The sequence below is a fragment of the Nycticebus coucang genome, chromosome 2 (assembly GCF_027406575.1).
Source record: "Nycticebus coucang isolate mNycCou1 chromosome 2, mNycCou1.pri, whole genome shotgun sequence".
Lineage (NCBI taxonomy): Eukaryota > Metazoa > Chordata > Mammalia > Primates > Lorisidae > Nycticebus > Nycticebus coucang.
Genome location: NC_069781.1, coordinates 171,521,749 through 171,549,237, shown reverse-complemented (window position 1 = coordinate 171,549,237; position 27,489 = coordinate 171,521,749). Strand labels below are relative to the sequence as shown.

At 54.8% G+C, this 27,489-nt stretch overlaps 2 protein-coding genes and 1 pseudogene across 16 annotated transcripts in view; 2 read left to right on the top strand and 1 right to left on the bottom strand.

The window, feature by feature from the left end:
- The window catches only part of IL34 (interleukin 34), a 69,492-nt gene extending 67,650 nt beyond the window's left edge, over window positions 1–1,842 (top strand). For all 6 annotated transcript variants that reach the window (XM_053607105.1, XM_053607123.1, XM_053607150.1 and 3 more), the window contains exons 6-7: window positions 446–581; window positions 812–1,842. In XM_053607105.1, the coding sequence (XP_053463080.1) occupies window positions 446–581; window positions 812–1,002 (327 nt within the window). In that variant the 3' untranslated portion in view covers window positions 1,003–1,842. The remainder of the gene's footprint in view (window positions 1–445; window positions 582–811) is intronic.
- On the bottom strand, window positions 467–26,880 carry MTSS2 (MTSS I-BAR domain containing 2). 10 transcript variants are annotated; one of them, XM_053607021.1, is made up of 15 exons: window positions 26,566–26,783; window positions 21,733–21,797; window positions 21,566–21,639; window positions 20,751–20,835; window positions 20,576–20,667; window positions 20,411–20,485; window positions 19,042–19,199; window positions 18,639–18,746; window positions 17,516–17,613; window positions 15,857–16,079; window positions 5,692–5,766; window positions 5,276–5,452; window positions 4,939–5,104; window positions 4,036–4,807; window positions 467–600 (listed from the first exon to the last, which is right to left on the bottom strand). In XM_053607021.1, exons 1-15 carry the CDS (start codon window positions 26,632–26,634, stop codon window positions 555–557), a joined length of 2,283 nt encoding a protein of 760 aa, XP_053462996.1. In that variant the 5' UTR covers window positions 26,635–26,783; the 3' UTR covers window positions 467–554. The 10 variants fall into 10 exon arrangements, with proteins under 10 accessions (XP_053462996.1, XP_053462989.1, XP_053463042.1 ...); XM_053607014.1 differs by lacking the exon at window positions 467–600 and adding an exon at window positions 3,204–3,554 and having other exon boundaries at window positions 21,733–21,794; window positions 26,566–26,880; XM_053607067.1 differs by lacking the exon at window positions 467–600 and adding an exon at window positions 20,089–20,097 and having other exon boundaries at window positions 3,204–4,807; window positions 21,733–21,794; window positions 26,566–26,869.
- On the top strand, window positions 8,483–11,216 carry LOC128597069 (60S ribosomal protein L6-like; annotated as a pseudogene).
- Window positions 26,881–27,489: the final 609 nt, after the last annotated feature.

Here is a 27,489-nt window from a genome sequence, read left to right as displayed (position 1 = left end):
TGGTCACGTGTTGTTCTTGTACCATACCCCCCGCCCCCCCACCCCTTGTTTTCATTAAGTTTCCTTAAAAACATACAAAATAAAAACAAGGTCCTAGATGAAGACCATGGGGCTGTGCTGGGGAGGGAATACATTTTATAACATAACATTGGCCATTTTGACCATTTTTAAGCATATAATTCAATGGCATTCATTAGTCACAATGCTATGCAAACATCACCACTGTCCATTTCCAAAACCTTTTCGAAAGCCTCCGTGTTGTGCCTGGGCCAGTGCTGGCATCTGGAATTACTCTCCCTGAGCCTGCAGGAGGGGGAGAAGTAGCTCCCAGGCCCCTGCTCACAGGAAATCTGTTCTCCTCCTGTGATTTGGAGCAGCCCAGGCTGACAGCCCCTGTGGTGCACTACCATCTTGTCACTGGTCTTGACGGCCTCCTCTCTTCCAGGATATGGAGGTCAGCCCCCAGGTGGAAGCAGTGTTGTCCCTCCTGAATGCCCCGGGGCTCAGCCGGAAGCTGGTGCGGCCCAAAGCCCTGCTGGACAACTGCTTCCGGGTCATGGAGCTGTTGTACTGCTCTTGCTGTAAGAAGCTTCCAGAGGCCTGGGGATGAGGGTGGGGGATGGGGGGAGGCTGGTGACTAGGCCCAGGTCAGCAAGCAGAGCTGGTGCCCTTCTGGGCCTGTTCTCTGCTCCTCAGGGCTGCAGGCCGTATCTGGGAGCTGAGACAGCCCTGGGTATGGGGACAAGAACATGTGGCTTAGTCTGGTGGAGACGGTAGTTTGGACAGTCTTATTCCTCTCTCACTCTTGCAGGTAAACAAAGCTCTGAACTCAACTGGCAGGACTGTGAGGTGCGAAGTCCTCAGCCACAGGGCTCACAGCCCTCCTTGCAGTGTGCGGCCACCGTGCTGTACCCAGCACCCCAGCAGCCCCCCACCTCCCTGCCCCAGTCCCTGGGCTCAGAGGAGCTGGTCGGGGCACAGGGCAAAGGCCTCCTGCCCTGAGCAGCCTTCTGGTGACCCCACTGGGGCAGCCAGGTGAGCTCCAGCTGGGCCTGAGACTTGGACCGGTGGTGTCAGGCAGCCCCTCCCCTGACAGAGAACCCCAGGGGGGTTTCTTTGAGGGGATTTTGTGCCAGAGCAGGGCTCAGCTGCCCATCATGGTCCCATCTGGAGTGGTGAGAGGCTGGGGAGCCCTGCAGGTGGCACTGCCCTGGCCTTCCCTCTAGGTGGTGCTGAATGTGTCCTGGTGCCAGGGAGGCACACCTGGACCACGTGGGTGGGAGCAGGGGCGCTGGTAGAGGGTGGTGACAAGTGCCACATCTTGCCACAGTGGATGCTCTTCGTTTCTTTTATTTTTTCTATTAAATGTGCACCTTTCTTTGGTTTGGTTTGTTTTGAATCTGGGAGGGTGAACCTGGTGAGGCTGGGAGCAGCCAAGTGCAGGAGGTGGGAGGGGCAGGGCTGAGGGTTTGGATGTGTAGCCTTGCCTAGCCTGCTGAGCCCCCGAAAGTGTGGGGGTATCTGCTGGGGGGTGTCAGGCCCTTCTTTCTCCCTCCATCTGGTTCCATCTGAACCTCCAGCAGGTTCACAGCAGAGGCCTTTCAAAGAACCCAGGCCGAGACCTGAGACCCCGGGTAAGCCCCCATCTTGGCTCCCAGAGGGGTGCAGGGGTGGGGGTGGCAGCCCAGGGAAGCCAGGCAGAGGCAGGGAGTTAATTACAGTACGACTTTATTAATACTGGGATCTTCACAGTGCATTTGTTACTTGTAGCAGTGACTATTTAAATCAAGGGAAGGATGGAGCAGAGGGGACAGGGTGGGGAGGAAAATTTATCCAAAAACTTGACAGAAAAGAAACAAAATGGTTCAGACGGGAATGGGACAGAGGGTGAGTAGGGGGCAGGAGGGGTGGCCAGGGCTTGGAAAATAAATTAAAAAAAGGAACAAGTTAACAGCACCAGAAAAGTTACTTCAGTCAAAAGACGCTTTTGAAAAGAATATTTCTCTGTACAAAATGAAAAACGAAATGAATGTAAAGAGGTCCCCCAAACAGGATGGCTGGCTTGGATCCCGAGGGTGGGGGGGTGTTGCTAAATCCAGGAGAGGGTGGTGGAGGGGCAGGGCAGCGTGGGGACAGCAGGGTTGGAGAGTGGGGAGTATGTACAGACCCAGGTGTGGGGTGGTATCACGCTGCCCCTCTCTGGAAGCCCCCTCTCATCAGGACCTCTCAAGCCCAGGGCATCCCCCTACTGCTGTGGCGTCACCTCCTGCGCCTCACTGTTCACATCTTGCATCCTGCTCCACACACCCATCGGGGCAACCCCTCAGTAGAAATCCCATCCCAGGGCTCCCCCAACTGGTCCCCAACCCTGGGGCTCTGGCGTCAGCCTAAGCTGGGTGGGCTACACACTTGGACTCAATGCTAGGCAGGGCCATTCTCTGTCAGCATTGTCTGCTGGGGCATCCTTGGTGCCCCAGACCCATCTGTCAGCCTACCAGGACCCCAGTTCATAGCACAGGAACTCCTAGGACCTTCCGCCTGGGGACAACAGGACCTTACTCCATCTGGACCCAGGACAACCTGGTTTCCTGACCCCAGGGGGGCTGTGCCCTGTAGCCTACGCTCCTCCAAGCCCTGCTGCTTTCCCTCCGGACCCGTGGGACCTCTAAGAACCCCTCCACTTGCCGTAGGCTCACGTGCTTTCACCTGCTGAAACTTGGCGTGACTCGGTACCTGGAGAGGGAGGGCTAGGCCCCCTTTCCCCTGCAGCCAGGACAGACTGAGCTGTGGCAGGACTGCCACAAGAAGAAATCTCCTATAGCAACAGAGTCCAAGCCAAGCTCCCCAGACTTGCTGCTGCCTGGCCCTGTGGTCTGCTCAGACCCAGCTGACATGGGGGCCCCTGGGACCTTATTCTGGCTATGTCCAAGACCTCGGTACACTGGAAAGAACAACAGCTTCCTCTGCATTTTGGGGCAGCCAATTCCACCCTTCTCTTCCTGCCATGGCCACTATGGGGAACCTTCTCAGACACACACCCTGTATCGTCACCTTGCTCACGCACAGTCCTCATCCAAAGTCAGCTCCATTTTATTACACTCATCAAAATAAACCCCCAACCCCTCTACTGCTCCAGCCTTCACCCCCCTCCCCCAAAGTGGCTAAAACTGTGACCAGAAAGTGCCCCCAAGTTAAAGTATTGATGTGTCCAGATAAGAACCAGACATCTGAAGACAGCACCCTCGAGGCTGGCCAGATGACCTGGCCTCGGGGCCCCTACCCTGCTGTCCTAGTTTCTGGGGGAGCTGCCTTGCCCATCCCCACCCCCCCCTGCAGGCAACCTCCTGGGGAGGGGAGGCCGCAGTGGGAGCCACCTTAGGACCCCCAGCCCCCCAGGTAAGCCCCCTGTATTTCCTCCCTGAGACGCAACCTGGGCCCCCAGGCTCCCTTCCCCCGTGGTGGGCCTGGCCTCCCAACTGCCACCTGCACAGATACCTCAGCCGATTGGGCCCCTGGTCCCTCCACAGCCGCCCTGCCTCCCAATGGACAGCAACCTGGGGAGGCAGAGAGAGGGCAAGAGGGAAGGAGGGCACTCAGGTGAGGATGAGAAGCAGCCAGGACAGGTGGCCTTGCTGTGGGTCCCAGGTCAGGTGGGGCTGGGATGGCCAGAGGGAGGCCTGCTGGCCCCTCTCCCATGGGCAGGGGCTGTGGCTCTGGTGCTCACTGGGGTATGGCAGAGGCAAGGCCTGTACGGAGGAAGGGGACAGAAAAGTATAAAACGGGCTCCAGCCCAGTTCCAGGCCCGTGGGCGCTGTCCTGGCAAGGTTGTTAAAGAGGTCACCTCCTGTTTAAATGCTGGAATCCAAGCCTGGTGTCTCTTTCCATAGAGTGGCTCTGCCTCTTCCCTGGCCCAGCACTCCCTCCTGACTGTGCCTTCGCTCTGAGCAGCTGCTGCTCATAGGCCAGGCCACCTGCTCACACCGAGGCCAAAGAGGGTGGGGAGGGCGGTGCCATCATACAATGCGGGGTGCTGACCTGTCATTGGTGACGGTCCTGCGGAGCCGGACCCCACGCCGGATTGCCACCAGCATGTCTTCAGCTGGGGGGTCACTGGTGGCAGCTGGAGGTGGGGTGGGTGTCTCCTCTGTGAGGGTGGCCGACAGGGTGGTGGGGAAGGGGAATTGGCCCTCGCCCAGGGCATGGGCGCCTGCCACCAGCTCCCCCAGCTTCTCCACCAGGCTGTGCCGGTTTGCAGCCAGCTGTTGCTGCTCCTCATCCTCAGCTGCCAGCCCGGACCCCGTTCCGACCCCTGGGTAGCTGGCTGCCTCTGGGGACGGGCTGCCCCACGCTGTGTTGGGCAGGCTGAGTCTCTTTGGGGAGGCCTTGGCGAGGTCTGCGGCCAGTGGGGAGGCGGCCTCATCCGTGTAGAAGACACACTCTTCGCTGCCTGCCCGGGTGGGCCCCACGTAGCCAGAGGAGTCTGGCACGGTAGGCGTCTTCACTGGGACGATGGGCGGCCGGATGGGGATGGGACCAGCGCTGGACAAAGTGCGACGCACGGTGGGCTTGGTGGAGGGTGTGCGGCGAATGGTGGCCACGCCAGGGGGTGCACCAGAGGGCAGGCCGCTGGCTGCTGGTAGCCCCGCAGTGGGCAGCCCAGCGGTAGAAGCTGGGCGCTTGGTCTGGATCAGGCGGCGGTAGTTTTGGGCGATGTTGCTGTTTCTCGGGATGGTGGATGACTTGTCGAACTCAGGAGGGCCCTCGCTGTCTGCATCCCCATTCACGGAGTAGCAGTCGTAGTCGGAGCCTGGGGACACAGCACGAAGTGAGCCTGGGTGTCCCTTCACCCCCACACTGGACACAGGGGAGGACAGGGCCCTCTTGTGTGGCTGAGTCCCAGCTCTCCCTGGTAGGGCTGTGAAGGTGGTTCGGGCCTACCTTGGGATGGGATGGTGTCCTCGGAGCATGAGGGCGTGGTGGTCTGCGTGCTATAGCCACTCGAGTACTGGAGTGAGTCTCGGCTGCTCTTCTGGTGCTCGAGACTCAGGCCTCGGGTCAGCACCATGGCCAGGTCACTGGCTGCAGGGGACACCTCCTCACCGTGCTAGGGGTAGCAAAGTATAGGGTGAAGCCTTGCTCCCCACAGACCCTTTTACCCGGACTCTAGGAAGCCCTGGTGGGAGCTGGCCCTAAAGACCACATGCTGGGCCTCCTGGCACTGACCTGGGAGTGAAGGAAGACACTGGTCAGGCTACTTGAGGAGCTGCCCACCTACCTTGGCTGCAATGGTGGCAGGGGACATCCGGGGTCGAGGCACCTCCTCCCCACTGGGGCCCACAATGCTCCCGCTGGCAGGGCCTGGCTCTGTGTCTCGGAGGAGTTCCACCCGGTCCTTCCTCCGCTGCAGGGTGGTGGCTGAGGGCTGCTCGTGAGGGCCAGCCTTGGACCAGTCCTGCAGGGCGTGGCAGCCAGGTCAGGGCACCCCTGGCCCTGCTGCCCATGGCCCAGGACCCCTCACTGTGGCTGAGGGTCAAGGTTTCCAGGGGCAGGATAGGGTGTCCCAGGAGGGACCAGATGTGGTGGTGTGGGGAATGACCACAGGTGGTACTCAGGTGGCTGGTCTCACAGGGACAGGCTGACCCTGGGCCCTCCCTGTGGTGAGAGTCCTGGGGCCGGGCTGGGGACACTGACCGAGGTGGGGGAGCTGCACTCGCTAACGGACTGGCAGGTTTCCGAGGCCTCAGAGGACGCAGAGCTGGAGGACTTCTGCCATGCAGAGGCGAGCAGGTGGTTGCACAGACAGACATGGGCCGGCGGGTGGACAGGGCAGGAGGCAGGGAGGAGAGGAAAGAACAGGCCTGGTCACAGCGCCGGCATGCAGGGGCCAGTCTGACTCAGAGCCTCGCCCCTCGCACCCCTCAGGGTCATGGCCGCTGAAAGTCCGCAGCAGAACGCAGCAGCCCAGAGCACACACATGACACTGATCACCCTGTGGTCCAGCCTCAGAACCACACATTCTGAGGACTGACCACAGGACTAGCTTGACAGCCTGGACGTGGTGGGCGCAGGAAAAAGACGCTAGGGGTGGCAGCTGGATGTCCTGTTTGTGCAGTTGGATTGATGGTGTCACAGTTTTCTCAGAAAAGGGATGGTGAGGGGGCGTATGAAGTCCAGAGTGCCACCCAGCACACGCTGAGCTGAGCTGCCTTTTAGGTCTCTACACACAACACAGGCAACATGTTTCCAAGCCCGGAGTTCAGGGAGAAGGAGTTCAGGTTGGAACTGTCAACACAGTGGTTGTGGGGCAGGGTGAGGCCACCCAGGCAGCGAGTGTAGTTAGAGACCAGGTCCTGGCCTGCGGGCACTGACACTTAGCAGCTGGGACGAAGACAAGAGACCAGCAAAGGAGCACAGGGAGCCACCAGAGGAGGGAGAGAGCCACAAGCAGGCAATGACACCAAAGTCAGGAAAGGGGCCTGCCCCGGGGCATGGGCAGCTGTGCCGATGCTGCGGGGGCCATCAGCTGAGGGCACAGGAGGGTCTATGGAGACCCCAAGGAGGATGATTTCAGTAGAATGGGCTGGGGGAAGCCCATGTAAGAGTGGACTGACGTGAGAATGGGAGACCCTGCTCTGGGCAGCAGAGTGGAGTCAGTGTCCTGGGAGGAGCCCCACACTCCGAGCTCCTGGGCACATGTGACAGGCAGGGTTCCAGGACAGATGTTGACTGTGTATGGCAGAGTGGGAGAAGGGGAACAGCTCCACAGAGGGGAGGGGCATAGGGTACTGCTCACCCCACGAGCTGAGTTGAACTAGGAAGGGATCAGAACCCATACTCCACTTCCTTTAAATTCTCGGAATCTTTTTTTTTTTTTTTTGAGACAGTCTCACTCTGTTACCCTGGGTAGAGTGCCGAGGTGTCATAGCTCACAGCAACCTCAAACTCCTGGGCTTGAGCAATCCTCTTGCTTCAGCCTCCAGAGTAGCTGGGACTAAAGGAACTTCCTTAATCAGATAAAGAATATCTGATTATTGATACTTTCCCCACTGAGACTAGAAAAAAGACAAGGAGGCCTAGTGGCATCATGTCTATTCAGCACTGGAAGTCTTAGTGCAAATAAAGCAAGGAAAAGAAATAAAAAGCAAAAGAAGCTGGGCACGGTGGCTCACGCCTATAATCCTAGCACTCCAGGAGGCCGAGGCGGGTGGATTGCTTGAGCTCGCAAGTTCAAGACCAGCCTGAGCAAAAGTGAGATTGAATCTCTACCAAAAATAGAAAAACTGAGGCAAAAGGATTGCTTGAGCCCGAGTCTGAGGTTGCTATGAGCTATGACACTACGGCACTCTACCCAGGGCAACAGCTTGAAACTCTGTCTCAAAAAAAAAAGCAAAAGAATTGGAAAGAAAAAAATGATCCTGATCTGCAAATGACATAATAGTGTACATAAAGTCTGTAAAAGAATCTACAGACTATCAGAATATGTGATTTTAACTAGGTTATTTGATAAAAGGTTAGAAAAAAAAAATCAACCATATTCTAAATACCAGCAGCTAACGGGAAGGAAATAGACCCTAAAATGCCAATACAATTTATAATAGAATCAATAAACATCAAATACTAGGGGAAAAAATCCAGCAATAGATTGCACACGATCTTACACATGAAAACCACAAAACATGGCCGGGCATGGTGGCTCACACCTGTAATCCTAGCACTCTGGAATACTGAGGTGGGTAGATTGCCTGAGCTCATGGGTTCTAGATCAGCCTGAGGAAGAGTGACACCCCATCTTTAAAAATAGCTGGGCATTGTATTGGGCACCTGTAGTCCCAGCTACTTGGGGGGCTGAGGCAAGAGAATTGCTTAAGCCCAAGAGTTTGAGGTTGCTGTGAGCTGTGATGCCATAGCACTCTGCCAAGGGTGACAAAGTGAGACTGTCTAAAAAAAAAAAAAGAAAAGAAAACCACAAAACCTTATTGAGAGAAGGTAAAGCTTAAATAAGTGGAGAGGCGTCTGCAATACCACTCAAAAATCCCAGTATTTTTTTTTTTTTTGTGGGAATGGAGAAACTGACGTTGAAATTTATACAGAAACACACAAGGCCAGAAATAGACAAGATGATACTGAAGATTAGCAAAGCTGGAGGACTTTACCGATCTCAACGTTTTCTATAAAGTTAAAATAATTAAGATGGCACAAGGACAGATAAGTCCACCAGCGGAACAGAAGACGAAGTCCAGAAATAGCCACACACATGCAGGCACCTGATTTATGACAAAAACAACACCATGGAACGTGGGGAAAAAGGCGATGCTATTGGCTGACTGTGCCCCCAAATTCACATGCTGAAATCCTCACACCCCCAAGATGAGGGATTAGTAGGTGACGGCTTTGGGAGGTAATTAGGTCCTGAGGGTGGAGCCCTCGTGAATGGGTTCAGTGCCCCTTATAAAAGAAGCTTGAGGGAATTATGTTTGTTTTTTGAGACAGAGTCTCACTATATTGCTCTCGGTAGAGTGCTGCGGCATCACAGCTCACAGCAACCTCAAATTCTTAGGCTTAAACAATTCTCTTGTTTCAGTCTCCCAAGTAGTTGGGACTACAGGAAGCACCCACCACAATGCCCAGCTCTTTTTTGGTTGCAGTTGTCATTGTTGTTTAGCAGGCCCAGGCTGGTTTCGAACCCCCCAGCCCTGGTGTATGATGTGGCTGGCACCTTAACCCCTGAGCTATGGGCGCTGAGCAGAGGGAGTTACTTTGCTCCTTTCTCTGGGGCGGTGCCTGTGGCTCAGTGGGTAGGGTGCCGGCCCTGGCCGAACTGCAACAAAAAAAATAGCCAGGAGTTGTGGTAGGCACCTGTAGTCCCAGCTACTCCGGAGATTGAGGCAAGAGAATTGCCTAAGCCCAGGAGTTGGAGGTTGCTGTTAGCTGTGTGACCCCATGGCACACTACTGTGGGCGACAGGGTGAGACTCTGTCTCTACGGAAAAAAAAAAAAAGTACTACCTATGAATCAGAAAGCAGACCCTTACCAGACTCCAGATCTGCTGAAACCTGGTTCCTGAGTGTCCTAGCCTCCGGAACTATGAGAAATCCATTTCTGATTTTTGTTGTTGTTGTTGTTCTTTGTTTTTTAAGACAGAATTTAACTCTATTACTCTGGATAAAGTGCCGTGGCACCATAGCTCAGAGCAACCAAAATCTCTTAGGCTTGAGCGATCCTCTGGTGGTTATGGTAGTACCCTGTTTCCCTGAAAATAAGACATCCTCTGAAAATAAGACCTACTTACGGGAAAGATAAGACGTCCCCTGAAAATAAGACCTAACGCATCTTTGGGAGCACACCTTAAAATAAGACACTGTCTTATTTTCGGGGAAACAGGGTAATAGTATCCTGTATTTTTTTTTTTTTTTTTTTGAGACAGTCTCACTATGTTGCCCTTGGTAGAGTGCCACGGTGTCACAGCTCACGCAACCTCAAACTCTTGGGCTTAAGTGATTCTCTTGCCTTTGCCTCTCAAGTAGCTGGGACTACAGGTGCCTGTTTTTTTTTTTTCTATCTTTAGTAGAGATGGGGTGTCACTCTTCCTCAGGCTGGCCTCCATCTCCTGAGCTCAAGCAATCTACAGACCTCGGCCTCCCAGAGTGCTGGGATTATAGGTATGAGCCACCACACCCCAGCCTACACTTCCGTTGTTGATGAGCTAGCTAGTTATATTACAGCAACCTAAACAGGCTAAGACAGATGCCTTTCCAATGGATGGTCATGGGCCAGCTGGAAATCAATATGGAGAAAAGGATCCCTACCTCACACCATACCCCACTGTCACCCTACACATAAATGTAACTCAATTCCAGGCGGTGCCTGTGGCTCAGTGGGTAGGGTGTTGGTCCCATATACTGAGGGTGGTGGGTATGAACCTGGCCCGGCCAAACTGCAAAAAAAATAGCTGGGCATTGTGGTAGGCACCTGCAGTCCCAGCTACTTGGGAGGCTGAGGCAAGACAATCACCTAAGCCCAGGAGTTGGAGGTTGCTGTGAGCTGCATGATGCCACAGCACTCTATTGAGGGCAATAAAGTGAGACACTGTCTCTAAAAAAAAGTAACTCAATTCTACACAAGCTGTGGTCTAAACAAAAAAGGTAAAAACAAGCAGAATACAAAAAGCTCAAACAATTTAAAGGATGGACAAACTGGGTTATACTATTAAAACTAAGAACTTCTGGTGACCCCAATAGGAAAGTAAAAAGGTACCCATAGCATGAGAGAAGGTAACCAATGAAAGACTTCTATCTACAAAATATGAAGAGTTCTATAAGTCACTAAGAAAAAGATAGACAGGGGCTACTGGGGCTGGAGAAACCAGGGCAGTGGCGCTCGATGGCGGGTGAAAAACTTGAGAAGCCGGTTTCTAAAGGGAAGAAACCTGTTAATAAAGAGAAGAGGCCTAAGGCCAAGAAGGGGAAGCCCCACTGCAGCAGAAATCCTGTTCTTGTCAGAGGAACAGGCAGATATTCCCATCTGCCATGTATTCGAGAAAGGCGACGTATAAGAGGAAATCCACAGCAGCTAAATCCAAGATTGGAAAGAAAAAGAAGGCGAAGGTCCTTGCCACTGTTACAAAACCAGTTGGTGGGGACAAGAATGGTGGGACTCGGGTGGTTAAACTTCGCAAGATGCCTAGATACTATCCCACCGAAGATGTGCCTGGAAAGCTGTTGAGCTTTGAGCAAAAACCATTCAGTCAGCATGTGAGAAAAGTACAACCCAGCATCACACCCGGAACCATTCTGATTATCCTCACTGGACGCCACAGAGGCAAGAGAGTGGTTTTCCTAGAGCAACTGGGCAGTGGCTTGCTACTTGTGACTGGACCTCTCTCCCTCAATCTAGTTCCTCTATGAAGGACACACCAGACATTTGTCATTGCCACCACCACAAAAATCGACATCAGTAATGTTAAAATCCCGAAGCATCTTACTGATGCTGATTTCAAGCAGCAGCAGCTCTGGAAGCCCAGACACCAGGAAGGCGAGATCTTCACCAGAGAAAAAGGGAGATACGAGATTAACAGGTTGATCGAAGTGCAAGTTGATCAAAAAGCTGTGGACTCGCAAATTTTACCGAAAATCAAGGCTATTTCTCAGGTCCAGGGCTACCTGTGATGTGTATTTGCCCTTACAAATGGAGCTTACTCTCATAAAATGGTGTTTTAAATTTCTTTAAAAGAACCTAATTAAATGGCTAATAGATTAAAAAGAAAAAAGAAAGACAGCCGGGCGTTGTGGCGGGCGCTGTAGTCCCAGCTACTCGGGAGGCTGAGGCAAGAGAATCGCTAAAGCCCAGGAGTTGGAGGTTGCTGTGAGCTGTGTGAGGCCACGGCATTCTACCGAGGACCATAAAGTGAGACTCTGTCTCTACAAAAAAAAAAAAATAATAAATAAAGAAAGAAAGAAAAAGACAGACAACCTAGTGGGAAAATAAGCACAGGATTTGAACAGGTCTTTCACAAGCGAGTATATTCAAATGGTCTTTAACAGTATGAAAAGTAGGCTGGGCACGGTGGCTCATGCCTGTAATCCCAGCACTCTGGGAGGCCAAGGCGGGTGGATCACCTGAACCCAGGAATTCTAGACCAGCCTGAGCATGAGTGAGACCCCCATCTTTAAAAAAATAGCCAGGCGTTGTGGCAGGCTCCTGCAGTCCCAGCTACTCACGAGGCTGAAACAAGAGGATTGCTTGAGCTCAAGAGTTTGAGGTTGCTGTGAGCTGTGATGCCCCTGCACTCTACTAAGGATGACAAAGTGATACTGTCTCAAAAAAAAAAAAAAGTATGAAAAGGTTGCTGCATGTAGTGACACATGCTTACAGTCCCAGCTTCTCTGGGAGGCTGTGGTAAGAGGATCACTTGAGCCTAAGTGCTCAAGGCCAGCTTGGGCCTTTTTTTTTTTTTTTTTGCAGTTTTTGGCCGGGGCTGGGTTTGAACCCGCCACCTCCGGCATATGGGGCCGGCACCCTACTCCTTTGAGCCACAGGTGCTACCCAGCTTGGGCCTTTTTTATGAGACCGTGTCTCTTAAAAAAAAAAAAAAAAAGTACAAAATTGATGAGCCTGAGCAAGAGAGAGACCCTGCCTGGGTGGTAGCAGGTACCTCCCAGCCTCAGGAGGTTGAGGCAGGAGGACTGTTTGAGCCCAGGAGATGAGCCACTGCCTTCTACCCAGTGATTTTGAGACAGGGTCTCAAAATCAAAAAAAAGAGGTACAAAAAAATGTTCAAATGTGGCTCACACCTGTAATCCTAGCACTCTGGGAGGCAGAGGTGGGTGGACTGCTTGAGCTCACAAGTTTGAGACCAGCCTAAGCAAGAGCGAGATCCTATCTCTACTAAAAATAGGAAAACTGAGGTAAGAGGATCAGTTGAGCCCAAGAGTTGGATGTTGCTATGAGCTATGATGACACCATGGCACTCTACCCAGGGTGACAGCTTGAGACTCTGTCTCAAAAGAAAAAAAAAAAAGCATTCAACCTTATCATTGTAAGGAAAATACAAATTAAAAATACAGGGTACTGGCTCAGCACCCGTAGTACAGTGGTTATGGCACAGGCCACATGCACCGAAGTTGGTGGTATTGAACCCGGCCTAGGCCTGCTAAACAACGACAATGCAGCAAACAAAAAAAAAAATTGCTGGGTGTTGTGGTAGGGGCCTGTAGTCCCAGCTACTTGAGACGCTAGAGAATCACTTAAGCCCAAGAGTTTGAGGTTGCTGTGAGCTGTGATGCCACAGCACTCTACGGAGGGCGACACAGACTCTGTCTCAAAAAAAAAAAAAAAAATACAGGGTACTGTTACTACTATAACCACCATGTATCCACCAGAATGCTGAAATGAAAAGGATGCAAAACATGAAGGGCTAGTAAGGATCTGAAATAGCAATAAATTGTCATGATCTTGGTAAGCTGGTATGATAGCTTTGGAAAACTGTTTGGCAGGACCTAGCAACCCGGACACATGTGCATCTTGTGACGCCGAGATTCCAGCCCAGAGTATAGACCCATACAGGGCTGAACAAAGGATGTTCATGGCAGTGCTATAAGCAGCACCACAGCCAAAAGGGTGGCAAGTATCCCAGTGTCCATGAAAATGGTTAAATAAATTGTATATGCACACGACAGAATGCCGGGCAGCAGTGAGAGTGACAGGCACCTCTACGTGAAGCTCGATGCGTCTGAGGACCATCACCCTGAGCTAAAGCAGCCAGCCACAGAGCACGCACACTTCATGACTCTACCTACGTGGAAAGAGTGAAAAGGCAAAACGAATCTGGGAGGACAGTAGTTACCCCTGGTACTGCAGTGACTGAAGGAGCACTGGGGACGTCTGGGGTGATGGTTATGCTGTTGTTTGTTCCTGATGCTGGTTACATGGGTGTGATGTATTTATTTCCCTACATGTATAGAATAGTTCAATAAAAAAGCTCCTTTTTTTTTTTTTTTTGAGACAGAATCTTAAGTAGTGTCCTGGGTAGAGTGCCTTGGCATTATAGCTCACAGCAACCTCCAACACCTGGGCTCAAGCCATCCTCTTGCCTCAATTTTTCTATTTTTAGAAGAGACAGGGGTCTTGCTCTTGCTCAGGCTGGTCTTGAACTTGTGAGCTCAAGCTACCACCTGCCTTGGCCTCCCAGAGTGCTAGGATTACAGGCGTGAGCCACTGTGCCTGGCCTAGTCTCACTCTTGTCGCCCTGGGTAGAGTGCTGTGGTGTCAGAGCTCACAGCAACCTCAAACTCTTGGGTTCAAGTGATCCTCTTGCCTCAGCCTCCTCAGTAGTTGGGACTACAGCTGCCCGTCATAACACCTAGCTAGTTTTTCTATTTTTTAGTAGAGACAGGGGATTGCTCTTCCTCAGGCTGGTGTCCAACTCTTAAGCTCTAGCAATACACCCGCCTTGGCCTTCCAGAGCACTGGGATTATAGGTGTGAGCCACTGCACCTGGCCTAATTTCCTGGTTTTGAGAATTGTGTAGTGTTACATAGGACATCAACGTTAGGCAGACCGTGATAAGGGTGTGTGGAAACTATTCCTTTTGTAACTTTTCTGCAAGTCTAAAATGATTTCAAAATAAAAAGTTAAAAAACAAAAAACAAAAACCAACAACTCTCAGTGGGTAGAATAAATAGCAAAAAAAAAAAAGAAAAACTAGATCGGAAGATAGACCTGAAGAAGTTATCCAGAATCTATGTGAAAAAACAAGGAGATGGAAATGATGAGTTAGTTAAGAGATGCAGAAAGACAGAATGAGGTGGTCTGACACACATTTAATTAGAATCCCAGCAGGAGAGAGCAGAAAAAATAAAAGAGGGAATAAAGACAAGGGCAGAAAACTCCCAGAACAAATGAAAGACATGAATTTTAGTTTGTACCAAGGGAGGTTAAAATAAAAAGAAATGTACATCATTAGATGCACTGTAGCAAAACTAAAGGAAAGCCTTAAAAGTGGCCAGAGGGGGTGGCTCAAAGCGGTAGGGTGCTGGCCCCAAATGCCGGAGGTGGTGGGTTCAAACCCAGCCCCAGCCAAAAACTGCAAAAAAAAAAAAAAAGTGGCCAGAGGGAGATGTCAGATCACTTACAAAGGGCAACAATGTCACTGACAACAGACCTTTCAACCAACAATGAGAGCCAGAACAACTGAAAAATATCTTCCAACTGTGGAAAGAAAATAACTTGCCAGCCTACAATTGTGTCCCTGGCAAAACTTAACTTTTAAGAAAGAGGATGAAATAAAGCTTGTCTATAAGTAAAATGAAAACCCAGAGTTTCCTATTGTGGACCTGTTCTAAAAGAACTTCTGAAAGATGTTCTTTACTTCAGAAAGAAGGAATCTAGGAATCTAACCTTAGAAGGAATATTTGAGATGCAAGAAAAAAATGATAAGCAAACGTATGAACATGAGTAAATCTAAGCAAATACTGTATGCATAAAATAATAAGAACAATGTCAATTGTAAGCACTGTTTAAAAATAAAAAGGAGAGATGGGCAGTACCTGTGGCTCAAGTGAGTAGGGCGCTAGCCCCATATACAGAGGGTGGTGGGTTCGATCCCAGCCCCGGCCAAACTGCAACAACAACAAAAAAAAATAGCAGGGTGTTGTGGTGGACACCGGTAGTCCCAGCTATTCAGGAGGGTGAGTCAAGAGAACCACATAAGCCCAAGAGCTGGAGGTTGCTGTGAGCTGTGACGCCACGGCCCAGACGAAGTGAGACTCTGTCTCTTAAAAAAAAAAAAAAAAGAGAGAGAGTAACATAGGACAGCTTTTGAGAGAGTGGGTGATTGAAGTTAAACTATATTAAGGACCTTGAATTATTCATGAGGTGGGGATGTGATTTTGCTAAGTATATATATGGTAAAATTTCAAGGTAACTTGTAAAAGAAAAGAAATACAGTGTAACTTGCAATCCAGTAGTGGAGAAATATGAGCAAAGGAAAAACAAAAGGCAAGGGAAGAGACAAATGTAGCACAGAATAACAAGAAAAAAGGTGCAAGTCCAAATATGTTAGTAATCATAACAAATATAAATGGATCAAAAATACCAATCACAAGATAGAGATTGTCAGATTGGATTAAAAAGAAAATCTAGGCATATGCTGTTTATAAGAGATGCATCTAAAATATAAAGATATAGTGAATTTAAATGAAGAAAGATGGAAAATGATGATCTAAATATTGACTAAAATAAAGGCCCTGGAGACCTCTATGCTGGTCTCAATAGCTGTTGTGGCCCAAGGCACGGACAGTCTGAGGCTGGCATGAGACTGTGGCAGCCCACCCCGGCAGTCCTCCGGGTGCCCCCTCACCTGGCTGGTGATGTCTGAAGGCATGGGCGAGGGGGGCTTGGAGTAGGTGGCATCCTGGGAGACGAAACCAGAGTCATGGGAGGAGACGCTGGAGAGGCGGGTGGTGGCGGTGGCTGGCTGCGCCAGGCTGCGGTAGCGACAAGTGGAACTGGGTGAGTATGTTTGGGCACCCCCTGGCCACGGGGCTCCGCCACCCTTGGCACTGCTACTGCTGCTGGGGGCACTGGGAGGCGGGGTGAAGGAGGAGGGCGGAGCAAACAAGGAGACACACAGGAGTGTATTTGGGAGGGGATGACAGACGAGGGTAGGGGGAAGAGGCGAGGGGGAAGAGGCGAGGGGCAAAGGAAGGAAAAGACAATGTCAGACTAGAAGGTTCCAAGACCCAGGTACTACAGAGGAGCTGTGTTCTGAGATGGTGTGGCAGGGCAGGGCTAGAGGAAGGGACATAGAGCCCCTGCCCTGGGAAGGCCCCACGGCTGATGGGTCTATGGTCAGGACATGCCCAGATGAGTTAATCTCTTTGTCTTGTACTCTGCCATTAACAACAGTGTCCTCAGTTTAACCACAGGGAAACCGAATCACCAGGTGTCAAACCATTAGAACCAAACACAGCCAGATCATATCTAAACTGCCTTCTCAAAGTCTGATATTTGCCATTCAATCCTAATTGGATGTCTAACACAGTGATGGTCTGTTGGAATACAGAGGTCACCTTCCAGGTGGGTCTTGGGGCACACCATCACTCTCATTTCCTCCCTGCCTTGAGGGTATCCAGCCCTGTGTGACTCAAACCCTTGGACAGTGTCCTTGGCTCTCCTGAGTCTGACCCTAAAGCTTCCCAGCCCCTGCCCCTGGGTTCCCCCTGCAATGAACTCTCCTTCCTGTAACCACCATTGGCCAAAGGTCTGACGAGCCTCCCATGGCCCTGGGTTCTCCTCTCACTGAAGGAGCAGCTGATCGCTGTGCCTGGTTTCTCCCAAGCCCTGGGTGTCTGGTCAGAGGTGATTCTGGGGAGAGGGATGCCTGGAACAGCGTGCGGGGACACCACCACTGACATGCTCTGTGCTCACTCGAGGAATGTTGAATTGTAAATATTCCCTCCAAATCTGGCCTCTGTGCTAGCCTGAGACATGGCCCTTGCTCCTGAGCTTGCCAGTAACTGAGCCAGCTCCATGGGATACCTGGGGCTAACCCAGGGCAAAGTTTGAGTCTATGGCAGTTCTTAGGAACAAGCCAGGCTGGAGTGTCCTTTACTTGTGGCCTTAGCACATGTCCCCAGAAGCCTCTCTAACCCTCCCCATGCTGGGCCTGGCAGAATTCAGTGGTTAAATGCTGGGATTCTGTACCTCAGTTTCCTGAAATGGAGACACCACCATACCCAGTGGTGTTAGGATTCAATTATGAAAATGCATAAGCACAGAATTTGGTGCATAGTTAATGCTTTTTAAACGAGACTGCGACTGCCTCTCCCCTACTGACCTGCCAACAAATGTCCCAGAAGCAGCCTTGGGAAGATAGGAAATATCTCCATTTGCAAATTCTTTGGCTGATGTACAAGGCGTGTAAATCTGGGTCCTTGCAAATTTGTCAAGAGCTTCCCCATTCCCTTTCGGGATCCTGCTCTCCTCCCTTCTCTCTGTGAACTCCACCCCCACTGACCTGCACATGCTGGACTTCCGGGAGCTGGAACTGCTGGGTGACGAGGGGGGGGTCTGGTAGGACCAGCTGTAGTCTGAACCCTTCAGGTCTTTGATCACCTAGACAAGGACACAGATGGGGGTTACTGCAAAAAGCCGGAGAACTTGTAGAGCCAGAGGGCCCCCCCCCCATTCTTGTCTCAATTGTGAGCCACGCCCTAGGAGAAGACCTGGGAGTCCGAAGCCCCCTTCCTCAGCCTTCTCCTAATATGGCAACAGTCATCCTTCTCTGAGCCCCTTCAGCTCACACACACTGAGCATGGATTCTGAGTCTAGCCTGGGCGAGGTGAGAGTGACCATGACACCAGGGGGTTCACATCGTTCCTGCACCCCTGTGAATTGGGGCCAACTGCCTCTATCTGGATTCTGAGTCTAGCTTGGGCAAGGTGAGAGTGACCATGACACCAGGGGGTTCACATCTTCCTGCACTCCTGTGAATTGGGGCCAACTGCCTCTATCTGGATTCTGAATCTAGCCTGGGTGAGGTGAGAGTGACCATGACACCAGGGGGTTCATCTTCCTGCAGCCCTGTGAATTGGGGCCAACTGCCTCTATCTGAAAGCACTGTTGGGGGGTGTTAATGAGATGAATGAGATGACCTGTGAATGTGCTTAGCAGAGTGTGGGGCATGCAGTAAGTGCCTGAACAGTGCAATGCTGTGTGGACTGTCAGGTGGGATTGGTCCAAGTGCAGTAGGAGCTGGGTGGGGGGTGAGGAGGGCAGGTGTGCCTGGATCTCAAGGGGTGACAAGTTTCTGGGTATGAATGGAAGCCAGGAATCCCCAGTGGGGGAGGGGGCTTGCCATGAAAGGGAGCCTTGAAAGGAGCAGACTCAGGGTTCCCCCAAGGATCTGAGACTTTGACCATCGGCTCTCAATCTGAAACCCACATTGGGTCTGGTGTCCAAGATCATCTTGTCACCAGGACAGGTGCTCCTGGACACCCAAAATGGCTGTTGGAACGCATCTGGTGTTCTACTCCCAGCTGCCTCCTCCAAATGCTATCCCCTTCTTTCCTCTGCTGTCCCCAACCAAAGCAGCCCATCTCCTCCCTGCCCTTGGGCCTTGGCCCCAGGGCCATCCGCACCTGCTCGCTGGCGGGAGGCAGCTTGTGGGGCTCTGCGGTCAGCACCACCAGGTCGTCGATGATGCCCTGCAGGTGGGTGATCTCTCCCAGCATGGTAAGCTCTCCATTCTGAGGAGGCAGTGGCTAGTCAGACGCCCTGCCCACCCCTCCCGCCTCCCTGCTAATCCAGGCTGCTGTGGGTGGGCAGAGGCAGGGCCTGTGCAGCCCTGATGGTTGGTGCTGCCGCCAGTCTGTCCAGACCCACTCGTGCACAGTGAGCTACGAGCACTGTTTCTGGGCCAGAAGCACGCGGCCCTGACATGCCAGCCAGGCCTCAGTGAAGAGTGGGTTTCCTTGGAGGTCAAGAGGTCAACCCTAGACTCAGCCCAACCCGCTGGGGCCTCTGAGTCACCAGGAGACCCACCACCACAGGCTGCAGGAAGGTGATGAAGGTACAGAAGCGGCCTCGCTCCTCAATCAGTGCCCGGCGCACTGCCTGCTTCTCCGTCTCCTCTAGCAGAAGGTACATGTCGTTGACATCCTGCAGGGCACTGTCCAGCTGGGGCTGCAGGTCTCCTTTCCCTGGGGGAGTTGGGAGGAGAGGCTATGCTGGGGATGCTGGCCCTGCTCACTGTGCCCAGGGCTCAGGCCCCCTTGGTGGTATCCCTGCCCATGGGGCTGGGTGCTGCCACGGGGCCAGGGGACTGGGGAGGGCAGTCAGGACTCTGGGGCTCATGGAAGGGCTGGTCCTACCAGAGCAGGTAAAGACGACAGACACACACGCACAGGAAAGACACCAAAGCTGCAAAGCCACCCAGGACCTAGGGTGGGCTAAGCCCTGGGCAGGCCCAGGATGGCTCCTGGAAGCCCAAGAACTCTGCGGATCCCTCAGGCACTCTCACTGTGTGTGGCATAGAGGCCCTCTCCTCACGGTCCAGGGAGGTGGGTGGAAGCAGGACAGAGCAGAGCATGGGGCTCAGCTATAGGCTAGGCCACTGGAGGGCATGGTCAGGAGAGCTAGGGGCTGGGACTCGGGGACAGGGCGTTTCGGTATGGGCCCCTGCTCAGCTCAGAAGCAACGTACGAGGACAGCAATAGCAACACAAAAAAGCAGTGAGAAAGAGAGAGGTGAGAGGATGGCTTAGAGGAGAAGATGAGATGGCAAGTGGGGAGGTGATGGGCAAGGTCACAGGGCTGGCCCAGTGGAGGCAGGGCAGCCAGGGCCTGTGCCCCCCACCCTACCCCAGCCACCCCTCCTGGCCTGGCAGACTGACCCAGCAGTAGCCCTGGGCTCATCCCTGGCCAGGGGCCCCAGGGGAACTGTGCCCCAGGCCCCTCCCTTGGTGGACCAACCGCCTTCCTCGCTCCTCCTTGGCCTGGAGAGGTTCCTTCCAATGGCCCTGAGCTGGGGGAGACAGACAAATGCAACAAGGACGGGAGGAGCAGGTGGAGGGACGGACATTTGACTTACCAAGTAGCTCTACAGGAAGGATGTGGGAGGAGAGGAGGAGAGACAGAGAAAGAAAGAATGTGTGAAGGACAGCCGGATGGACAGCGCCACTCCTGGGGGCCTGCCTGCGCCTCTCAGGCCACCTGCTGCCTCCCCAAGGGAGGTCCTGGGCCAGTCTGGGGTGCAGGGGACCTCCCTCTGTCCCACCCAATAGGTTGGAGGGGCCTGGGCTAGGGAGTGAGCCCCTGTGGCTTGGAAGATGCCTGGGTGCCCCACAGGGCTGTGACGGGAAGGTGGTGGGGGCCCTGTGGGGCTGTGACCCGCTGACAGCTGTTGCCCCTACCTTTGCGTGCCTTCTTCTGCAGCTTCAGCGTGTCTGAGGATTTCTTCTTGATCTCATGCCGAGCCCGTTTGTACTCTGAGCACAGGGGGAGAGGGGAGTGCTATAATAGGGCGGGTTCCCGGCGCAGCCAGTGGGAGTGGGAAGCCCAGCGAGGGACCGGCCCACCTTTTGCATGGTCCTTGTCCAGCTGGTTGGCCGACTTTTTCCAGTCCTCGATGCGCTCCTGCAGTGGGTTGATGAGGCTCTCCAGCAGCGCGCTGCGGGCGGGCGGGCAGGAGAGCGGGTCAGGCCCGCCAGGGGATGCCCCGTAAGCGCCCCCACCTTCAGCCCGCCCACTCACTTGGTGAACTGCCGCAGCTTGGTCTCGATGCTGCGGTGGCGCATGCACATGCGCGTGAGCGCTGAGCCGATGTCCCGTGTGGCCCCTGGCGAGGCAAGCGTGCGGCATGGGAAGGGGCCCGTCGGGGCCTCCACAGTCCCATCTCGGGCCACTAGGGGGCGCCTGGCTCGCAAAGCTGGCGCGGGGAGCTTGATCCTTAGTCTTTTCTGAGCTACTGCTGGGTGCCAGAGCCCTGGCCATCCTGGCCACGCCAGGAACCTCCCCTCTCTCCCACCTGGGAAGAGGCCAGCGCCAGCAACTATCCAAGCAGTGGCTACCCAAATTCCCCTCCAGCCCTACCAGGAATCTCTTCCAGGGGTGCCCAGATGCAGGCCTGAGAGTGCAAGTACACGCCCAAGGCTGGAAGGAACAGGAGTCCCAGGTTTCTGCTACTCTGACCAGAAGGCAGTGGAGATGCCATGCCCAACGGAGCGATGGAGCGCTCACCTGGCCCCATATGCTCTCAGAAGGGCTTAGGAGAAGGGTGCCAGAAAGCCATAATCAGGCTCATCACTTGGAAGCATGAACAAACTGCAGCTGAGGGGTCAAGTGAGCTGCCCACGGCAAGAAGGGAATCCCTCTGTGTGTCATCTGTCACCACACCCCACTCCTGCTTGCATGCCTCTTGTGAGGGGGGCTCACTCTCCACAACCAGCCATTCCATGCGGGAGCAGACTCTGGGTCTGGCTCCTCTCTCTGGCTCATACCCTACTCAGACTTTCCAGGTCCCAAGCCCACCCTAGGTGTCTCCAACCCCCAACCACGCTCCTCCCCACCTCGGGTGTTGGTAGCCATGTCAGCCACTTTCTGGAAGGCATCCAAGAAGGCCACAGCAGCCAGCACAGTAGTCCTGGGGAGGACAGTGGTGTGGGGCATCAGTGGGTGGGGTGTCCCCTCATCTTTCATGTGCCCCTTCCCAGCTGGGGTACACCCGAAGCCTCACCTCAGCTGGGAATGCAGCTTTGTGGCCTTGGAGTTGAAGTCCTCCCAGATGGGGTAGGAGCTCTGCTGGGCAGATGAGAGAGGAGGTGCAGTGAGCCCTGGGGGGCTGCACTGTTCCCCCTGAGCCATGTTCCCCCCACATGCCTCGTTCAGGCTCTGGGCAGTTTCTGGGGAGAGTGGCCCTGTCCCCAAAGGGGAGGCTCCTGGCCCTCTGAAGGACAGAAGACTGAGGACAGAGCCACCAGGCATGAGGAGGGCCATTCCTGGGAATGGGAGCCTCTGCAGACAGCTGGGAAGTTTGTCTACTGTCTACAGTGACAACCATTTCAGCCCACATCCCTTGGGGACATGGAAGCAGTCACTGGGGCCTGGTTGGAACCCTGGTTCCATCTCCTCAGGGTTTCCCAGGGGCCTGTCAGGGACTCTGGGAAAGCCCTGTGAGGGCACAGTGTTTCCAGAACACACTTGGGATAGTGGGTGTTTACCTGCCCACCTGGCTTAGAGATGGAGGTACAGTGTGGAGGGCATAGGCTGGCAAGGTGTGAGGCATATCAGGTCTAAACTGGGGCTTTGGGGGGCCCTGTCCTGTACTGTGGAAATTGCAGCTTGGCAGGCCGGCTATCCAAGGCCAGTAGCAGTGGCTCCTTGGCCCGGGGAGGCCATGGCTGCTGCAGGGCCCGGCCAGCCTGCCCGGGACAACCAGGCCCCAGCTGAATGGGGCCTTGTGCGGCCAACAGAGCCACCTTTCTCCACCCCCTGCACCCCTCCCCTCCTGGGAAACAGTGTGGTCTTTATCCCAGCCTGGCCCAAGGCTCAAGTTGGGAGGGGGTTTCCCAGTAGGGAGGTCGGGCTCTTGGAGACCGAGTTGTCCAGTCTGATGAAGGGGCTTTTCTGGCTAACGCACTTTCCCCATGGCTGCAGGCTCCCAGCTCCCAAGGTCTCAGAGGGGGCTCTGCCCATCTGGAACCCTAGGGGTGGGCTCTGGTTGGCTTCTCCAGGTGAGGAGTTTGCAGGGGTGGTGAGATGAGCAGCCGCAGCGAGTCTCAGAACCTCTTCCCCTGCCCAGCCACACCAGTGTCCGGGGAAAGCAAATATTTGAGAAGTCCACAGAGACCGGAGAAAGAAGGGGAGGCTGTGGGTGGGCTCAGGGTAGAAGGGACTGGGAGGCTATCCCTGGCAGTCCTGAGCAGCTGACCTATGCCTGGGATACCTTAGGGCTCTTCTGAAAGGAGGCATCCTCCTACTACTTAGACCAGGGGTCCTCAAACTGCGGCCCACGGGCCACATGAGATGGTGTGATTGTATTTGTTCCCATTTTGTTTTTTTACTTCAAAATAAGATATGTGCAGTGTGCATAGGAATTTGTTCAGTTTTTTTTTTTTTTTTGTAGAGACAGTCTCACTTTACTGCCCCCGGTAGAGTACGGTAGAGTGCCGTGGCGTCACAGGACTCACAGCAACCTCCAGCTCTTGGGCTTACGCGATTCTCTTGCCTCAGCCTCCCGAGCAGCGGGGACTACAGGCGCCCGCCACAACGCCTGGCTATTATTTTGTTGCAGTTTGGCCGGGGCTGGGTTTGAACCCGCCACCCTCGGTATATGGGGCCTGCGCCCTACTCACTGAGCCACAGGCGCCACCCCACATAGTTTTTATTTATTTATTTTTTAACTATAGTCCGGCCCTCTAACTGTCTGAGGGACAGTGAATTGGCCCCCTTTTTACAACGTTTGAGGACCCCTCAGTCTGGAAGCCTTGCGAAGACCTCCTATCTAAGGGCAGATAAGATGCTAGGGGTGTGGAGGTTCAGAGCCAGCTGTCTTGGCGCCAGGAAACCTTCTTAGTCCCCTCAGTAGCCCTGGGGCATTTTTAGAGATTAAGGGCTCTCCAGTGGGTAGGGGACAAGATGGGGCATGGGGGACACCAGGCCTGGTTTCCCTTTGGCAGATGGACCTGGGATTCCACCTCCTTCCCCATGTAATCCATACAGAACCTCAGAAACAGGGAGTTGAGGGGCCAGAGCAGCCAGCGCCGTAGTGAGTGTCCTCGGCCTTCACCTGGCCCAAGAGAAGAATGCTAATTTTGCTCCCATTATACACATGAGGAAACTGAGCCCCACACAAATTAGCTGACTTGTCCAAGGCCACAGGGTGGCAGGGTGAGGATCTGACTCCATGTGTCCCTGGTCACTACACCTCAGGTAGAGGGATCCCCTGACAAGCAGGACAATGAGCACCTGAGCCCCAAGGCTGGGGATGTGGCAGGGATTCCAGGGATGGGGACAGCTAGCTCTGCCCCAAGTAGTGGCTGCTCTGGAAGCTTCCCAAGGTGGGGTCTTGTCATTGGAGGTGCCCAAATGGATAGGAATGAGATAAGGGGGCATCTACTCAGTCTGGCAGTGGACATGGGGTGCAGGTGAGGAGCCCATGGAAAGATCCCAGAGAGGGGGCTTTCCAGGTGACCCTGGACCAGGGGCCTCCAGCCTGATTCTTCACAGGACTGGACCTACCTCCTGGGATCAGCTCTGGCCCAGAGAAGGAGGCTCTGGGTGGAGGGTGACCAGCATAGGCCCGTGCACGGTAAGCACCCAGTCCATGCTGGATGAAGGAGAGGATACAGGCCCTGCCCCTTGGTCAGGAGCCCTCAGCAGAGGCCTGGCCAGGGCCCATGTGTCCGGGTGACACTCCCCACTCTTGGCAAAGATGATGACCCCATTTTCTAGATGGGCCAGTGCTGGGTGGAGGTGCCAGTCCCTCTGCTTAAGGTCTGTGCCTAAGCCTATTCCTGTGGGCAGGTCCCTGGCCCTCCCGGGGCTTCAGTGGGTAGCCTGACACCAGCAGGCATTTGGCCTGGGCTATGTGAGGCACAGAAGGCAGTGAAAACTTCTGAAGCCCTCCCCATTCCAGAGCTGGTGCTCTCCTCCACACCATCTAGGCTCCAGGTATATTTTGGGGAGCCCCTCCTCCCTTCTGCACCCCTTAAGCCCAGGGTCAGAGCCTTCTAGAGGCCCCAGTGAGGGCTGTCGTTGGGCCTGTGCATGCACTGTGGGGCAGCCCCTTCCTCCCTGGAAGCCCTGCTACCTTTGCAGCTCAGGCCATGGAGGGCAACAGCCCCAAATCCAGGTGGTCAGCCTCCAGGTGGCCCAGTCCCTTCCTCTGCTCTGAGCCAGGGCCCCTGAACACATGCATGGTAGGGACATACTCATACTTGGCATGACCCCAGATGGAACCTCTCCCATTTTGCTTCCAAATGTCAGAAGATCCCATCTGATGTCTAGCCTGAACCTTTTGCTACAATCAGGGCCATATTTCCTTCTGTCTTATCCTAAAGTTCTTTCTGAATTGGCAGGAGACAGAGGACAGTCCTGGTACTCTTCTTTAAGCAAAAGCTGCTGCTCTCTGCAGTGGTTGCTGAAAGGTTGGGGTTGGGGGGAAAGCGCCCCCCTCAGTTGGCCCCAGCAGTGGTTGGTGGGGGAAGATGGTCTGGGCTGCCCAGCCCCAGAATGGAACCCTGTGGCCAGGGCTGTGAGGCTCACAGGGCAGGTGGGGGCTGCTAAGGGTCAGCTGAAGGGACCTGGAGGTAGAGAGAGCTATAAGGGATGGAGGTCCCCCGGGGAGGGTGCCAGGCCAGGCTGGCTTCAGGCCTCTTCCTGGGGGGCAGGGACCTGGCACTTGCCCCTGTGGTTGTTCTCACAAGGGTCTGTCCCAGCACTGTGGTGTGTGGTGTCCCCTTTGCCTCCCAGTGGGATTCTGTGTTGGATACTTGGTGAGTGTGTGCTGGGCTGGTAGAGGGGGTGCACTCAGGAGTTCCTGTGGGGAGCACAGTCCCAGTTCTGTCCCTTGCTCCTCCTGGCCCCTCAGTCCTTCCCCTTTATCCTAGCAAAGGGGCAGAGGAGACAGGTGGGAACACTGGATCCTGGCCCCTCCCGCCTCTCTCATTGGAGTTGAGCCTTCTTTACCTCCAGCTGGGACAGCTCTGCCAAAGCCTGCCTTCGGGGAGAAAGTCCCCCTAAGCCAACCCCCAGGACTAATAATGAGGGCTGAGGTCAAGAGCAGACTTTTAATAGTCTCATTAATGACCTTGAGCCGTTTCCAGGTCTCAGTTTCCCCACCCGGTGGGGTGAGGCAGGAATCAGAGGCCTACTGCAGCCTGACCTTGGGGAGCCGGGCCTGGATTGGGAATGGTGTGGGAAAAATGTTCCCTTGGGGTTGTTCCACTAACCCAACCTTTATCCTGCCCCCTCCCAAGGTGATGGTAAAGGCCATATCCTTGGATGCAGGGATATTCAGCATGGAGACCTTGGCCTCCAGAGCTTCCTGGGGCTTGTGGGTGCGGGGCGGGGCTAGGGGCGGCAGTCTCAGGGTCAGGCTCAGAGGTGGCTGGTTGGGAAGGAGTTAACGGTTCTCTGCTTTATTATTTTTTCCTGCTTTGGCGGTGACAGTATTGTCTGGGCTCCAGGCCGTCAGGGAAGGCGCGTGGGGGCGGGGGGCATGGTGGTGGAAGGGGGCGGAAGCTGGTGAGACCCTTCAAGGGTTGGAGCCAAGCCCCGCTCACGGTCTGGGGGTCTGGGGCACAAGGAGCCCGCGTGTGCGCAGGCTCGGGTCGGGACCCCACGGGGCGTCCCTGGGCACTGCGCGGACACCCCGACACTGAGCACCCACACCCCCAGAGGAGCACCTGAAGACATGGGCGCACAGACGCAGGCAGTACATGTTCAGAGAAGGACACACAGACACCGCAGGGCGCCGCCACAGCAGGGCACGGCTGCCCGCCGCCACGCGCCCCGGAGGGGACACGCACCCGAACCCGCGCGCCCGGCCCCGCCGCGCCCCGGTTACCTTCATGTCGTTGACGATGGCCTGGAAAAGCCCGCCCAGGGCGCCGCACTCCTTCTCCGCCGTCTCCATGCTCGGGCCGGGCGGCGGCGGCGGCGGCGGCGGGGCGCTCCGGGGCGCGGGGCCGCGCGGGGGAGGGGTCCGGGCCGCGGCGGGCGCGGGCTCCGAGGCCGCGCCGGCCTCCCGCCTGCGGGCCGCGCTCAGCGGCCGGCCGCGCCGCGCTCCGGGGTCGCGGGCCGGCGGCTGGCGGCGCGGGCCATGTTGCGGCGGGGCTGGCGGGGGGCGCGGCGCGGACAGCTGGCGGCGCGGCCCGGGCGCGGGGACTGGCGCGGCGGCTGTAATCGGAGCCGCCGAGACGCGCGTCACGTGGGTGCGGGGAGGGGCGCGCACGGGGAGGGGGCGGGACGCCGTGGGCTGTGTGAAAGGCCGGCGGGCGCAGGCCCTGCCGTGGCCCGGACCAGGCTTTGAAATCCGAGCCCAGGCACTGGCAGACTGGTCGGGCGAGCGGGGCGGGCGCCCTCACGGGTTTGGGTGGTGCTGGGGCGGGGCCTGTCCTGCCCACGCGGGAGCGGGATGGCTGCTGGGGTCCCAGCGTCCGGGCTAGGGCCTCCATTCCATCTCCTGGCCTTTGGTCTGGGAAGTATTGGGGGAGTGAGATGGGGTCGGTGCCGCCTCTGACAGATCCTTAGCACGGAGCTGGGGGCAGAGCAGTGTCACGGGACTGCCTGCCTTAGGACATTTCACCGGAGACACCCTCCTGCTTAAGTTCTCAAGCTCCTTTTCCGATGTCAAGGGATGAGATGACTGAAGCCTGGCTTTTGGGATGGAGGGTGGTCTCCTGACCTCTGAACAATTCCTTCCTAGTGGTTGGGAGCCTGCGTCGTCCCTAGTCCGTGGGTACACATTCATGTGCATGGGAGTGAGGGC